The 4,440-nt window shown below is 51.6% G+C and overlaps 1 protein-coding gene across 1 annotated transcript; it reads left to right on the forward strand.

Moving 5' to 3' along the window:
* Nucleotides 1–2,018, forward strand: BROUX77_000965 (uncharacterized protein; the record flags this gene model as incomplete). The annotated part of the gene is made up of 4 exons (XM_073753627.1): nt 1–939; nt 1,004–1,166; nt 1,230–1,901; nt 1,990–2,018. The coding sequence occupies 4 exons, from the start codon at nt 1–3 to the stop codon at nt 2,016–2,018; spliced, it is 1,803 nt and encodes a 600-aa protein (XP_073609200.1).
* Nucleotides 2,019–4,440: the final 2,422 nt, after the last annotated feature.

A 4,440-nucleotide genomic window follows, 5' to 3' on the forward strand; every position in this document is an offset into this window, starting at 1 on the left:
ATGAGCGGCAGTAAACACAAGTTTTCCCGGAACCGGCACCGGAACCTTCTTGCCGGCCATGGCGCAACTCAAGCCGAATCCAGCCCCGATGCCGATGCCGAGGAACGCGGGCTCCTCGACGGCCAATACTCAGACGACGACGGCGAGGCCGACCGTCTGACGCTCAACGTTGCACAGACACGCATACCGCAGCTCGTCGGGACACAACACGACTCCGAGTCTCCCAAGACGCCACGCAGCGCCCGCTCCGTGCGCTTTGATCTGACGCCAACGTACGCCGAGGCGCCGCACTCACATTTTTTTATCGACGATGCCGGTCGCAAGAGCATGGACGCGCGCCGGCCTAGCAGCGTCTTTGACCGCGCGGATGTGCCCTTCTTTTTCGACAACGAGGGCCCCGATTCCGACAGATGGCGGCAAGGCGGCCTCGAGATGCAGATGGCTGACAACGCCGTCGCTCAATGGGCCGAGAATGAGCGCAGCCGGCCAAAGTCGGGCCTAAGGAGCGCCTTTATGAACATGGCCAACTCAATCATTGGCGCTGGAATCATCGGACAGCCGTATGCCTTCAAGCAGGCGGGTCTGTTGGCTGGGGTGTTTTTGCTTGTCGCCCTGACCATTGCCGTGGACTGGACCATCCGGCTGATCGTGATCAATGCCAAGCTTAGCGGGACCTCGAGCTTCCAAGGCACCGTTGCGCATTGCTTTGGCCGCAAGGGAATGCTAGCTATTTCTCTCGCGCAGTGGGCTTTTGCTTTCGGGGGCATGGTCGCCTTTGCTATTGTCGTAGGCGACTCGATCCCCGTCGTGTTCCGCGCCATCTGGCCCGACCTAAACAACATGGGCGCTTTCAGCTTGCTTGGGAATCGAAGAGTCGTCATAACCCTCTTCGTCATGGGCCTCAGCTACCCATTGACGCTGTACCGTGATATCGCCAAGGTTTGTGCAGCGCGGAATCCACAATATGTTTGATATTGCAGTTTGCTAACATGTCCGAGTACAGCTGGCTAAAGCAAGCACCTTTGCGCTTATCAGCATGCTCATCATCATTGTGACTGTTGTTGTACAGAGCATGCTAGTGCCTGCCGATCAGCGAGGCTCAATGACACCGGCACTTTGGACGATAAATAGTGGCGTCACCCAGGCCATTGGCGTGATATCGTTTGGTAGGCTCTCTCGTGCACATGGCCAACTACATTCACATCTCCTCTAACACTATTTTTCCCCAGCCTTTGTCTGCCACCACAACTCGCTGCTCATCTACGGTTCTCTACGCACGCCCACAATCGATCGATTCTCTACAGTGACACATCTCTCGACTGGCGTTTCCATGATTGGCTGCATGACCGTGGCGCTCAGCGGATTCCTGACATTTGGCGACAAAACCGCCGGCAACGTGCTCAACAACTTCCCCGCCGACAACACCATGGTGACCTTTGCGCGGCTCTGCTTTGGGCTGAACATGCTGACGACCATGCCGCTCGAGGCCTTTGTCTGCCGCGAGGTCATGATTGAGTATTTTTTCTCCAACGCCAGTCCGCCCGCGCCCTCCTCGCTGGACCCAGACGACGACGACGCCGCCGCCGCGACGGCAGGCGAGGACCGGCCGTTTGTCGCCGAGGGTACGGTCCCGCAGGTCGGCACGGTCCTCCACGTCCTAATCAGCACGGCGCTCGTGGTTGCTGCGCTGGGCGTTAGCCTGGCTACGTGTGACCTCGGCGCCATCTTTGAGCTCGTCGGCGCCACGAGCGCGTGCGTACTCGCGTACATCTTGCCGCCACTGTGCTACATCAAGCTGACCACCAAGTCGTGGCGGACGTATGTGGCCATGGGCGTAGCGGCATTTGGGAGTCTAGTGATGGTTATTACTGTGATACAAGCAGTGACCAAGATCATTTTGGGTGAGTTGATGTCAGGCCTCATCATGTGCCTTGTTCTCTTCTTTTGTTTCCGCAGGGGTATTTGGCTAACAATCTACAATGTGTATAGGCAGCAACGACACGGCCCAGTGTGTTTAGAGTCTCGGAAACAAAACGACTGCATTTCTCCCCGGCGTTCCTCTTGGTTTCATGGCTTCTCGCGACCATCTTTCCCATATTTCTTTTTTCTCGAGTTCTTTTTTCTTCCCGACATATACGCCGCCAGATATTTTTCTGTTCTCCTGCTTTCTCTCTTATTTATGTAATATTTTGGGTGCCAGTCGCTTTTCCTCACTCCATTAACCCCCACACACCACACCATTTACGAGGCATTTTTTCCAATCTTTTTTTTTATATCTCATTCAAGTTACTGTCACGTTATTGTTTCTGTATAAACGAGGTAGTGTTTGTTCACAGAATACGCAAAATTAGAAGGCTTTTCCTTTCCTTTCATGTCTTTTACTGTCTTTTTTTTTCTTCTCTCTGCATCATCTTCTCCTTGGATCCAAAGATAGAGCGTCAGACAAGTCGAACTAACTGTGAATCCTTGAGAAGGAGAAATGACATCATCACCAACATAACTATGTATATACATATCTGTCTCGATGGATCTGCCCTGCCCTGGCTGCGTTGGGCGTTTTGAGAGGGACGGAAGCGCCGAAACGGAAGACCACGGCCTTGGAGACGTGCCGCAGCAAACACCCATGTTTCGTGTGTCTTTTCTTTGACTAGACTTGTCACATGTCTCCTGCCCATGCCATAGGACCACCGGCGTTGAGGCTGGCGCTGGATGGGATGAGATGGGAGGAAGACGCTTGGTCAGCAGCATCCAGCTCAACGGCGATTGGCTGGACGAGACGAGACGCAGGTGATTTTGTTTAGCCATGCGCGTCCTTCTTGGCTCCTTCTTTTTTCTCGCTCCGGTTCTATATGCATACATGGGCTGGTTGGGTTTGTATGGGTATGGGCGTCTCTTTTTCTTTTTTTTCCTGGGTGGAGGAGGAAGCCTGGGGCACCTGGGAAATGGAGATGGATCCTGAGCGTCGTGGGACATGTCCCGTCTTACAGGAGATGAGCACGTATCTGGATGGTGTTTCCTATAGACAGACCAAGTCAAGCGGAGCTCCCATCCAAAGATATCCAGACCTAGAGAAAAAAACAAGAAATAAAAAAATCTAGAACACCCCCCCCCCCCCCCCACCCCAACGGCTCATTAGAATCACCGCCATATCAAAACGCACCCCTCGTCTCTCGTTCTTCCCTCCCCTCTCCTCCCACACACCCCGCAAAACTGGCGGTTCTGGCACGACATAAAACCTCCGTTTTTCCCAGCTCTTCTTTTTTTTTACCTTCCCTCCTCTCTCGATCCCTTCTTACTTCTATTCCCAGCTTTTTTTTATTTTTTCTTTTCTAAAAACGCAAGGAAAAAAAACAAACGCAAAACGCAACCAACGTCTTACACACACACAACCCTTGATCCCTACGGAACCCTAACATTTCCCCGACCTTTTTTTTTTTTTCAGCGGTTAAAACACCATGCAGCCCGTCAACTTCCACGGTCCTAGCTGCCCCAAATGCGGTACTGCTACTGACACCTCGTCCAAGTCATGCGGCTCTTGCGGTGCGGTATGTCTTCCCCCCTCCTTTCTGTCTCTCCCTTTTTCTTTTCTGGGCCTCCATTTCCTTGACTGCCTTTCATGTTCCTGGCTAACAGTGCTGTGTTCCGTGGTCTAGACTTGCCCCATGTAAGAAGCCTTGGTTGCGATGCCATTTAGATGACGACCTTTGACGCGTACATACGATCTTTGAACTTTTGGCGTAGACATAACTAGCTTTATATACAATTAAACATCTAGTACTTGCTGTACGCCGGTCTTGCATGCTCAAGCTGTACATGTACAAGTGTCTATAGGTGCAGACCAAACCCCTCAGGAACCGAGTGTCTTCTATCGTGACTTTACAAACAAACAACCACTACACACAAGCGAATAGCTACGTAATATAACACATATTCACCAAGACACGGTTCATCGCGCTGCTACAAAAGCACGTCCAAGCATAGATACTCATGGGCGTTTCCTCGCTTGCCACCCGATCTGCGGCTCTACACATTGTTCTCATATGAAAGAGCGCGCTCGGCCAGGATCGACACGCGTACACAGGCACATAGGAAGATGCGGACATTTGAAGCAACAAAGCACGTTGAACAACATGACAAAAGGAAAGACATCAGAGATAGAAAGAATAAAGGCAGACAGGCAGACTTAGAGAGAGACAGAGAGAGAAACGGCTAGACACATGAAGATTGCGAGAGGTAAGAGTATGTAAGAGAGAGATGATAATAAAGGGAAAGAAAAAAATAAGCAAAAGAGAAGAACGCGACCTCTGTCAAGTAAGAACAAAAAAGAAACCCGTCTTCTTCCCTTCGACACGTCTGTTATTTCCAAGACGAGGGTATCATTGATGGGCATTGCCTCGACCAACTTGGACAGGGAGCAATGGCTATCAAGAGAAACGAGAA

The sequence above is a fragment of the Berkeleyomyces rouxiae genome, assembly GCF_048999995.1.
Source record: "Berkeleyomyces rouxiae strain 22BRR77 chromosome Unknown BrBRR77_ptg000001l, whole genome shotgun sequence".
Lineage (NCBI taxonomy): Eukaryota > Fungi > Ascomycota > Sordariomycetes > Microascales > Ceratocystidaceae > Berkeleyomyces > Berkeleyomyces rouxiae.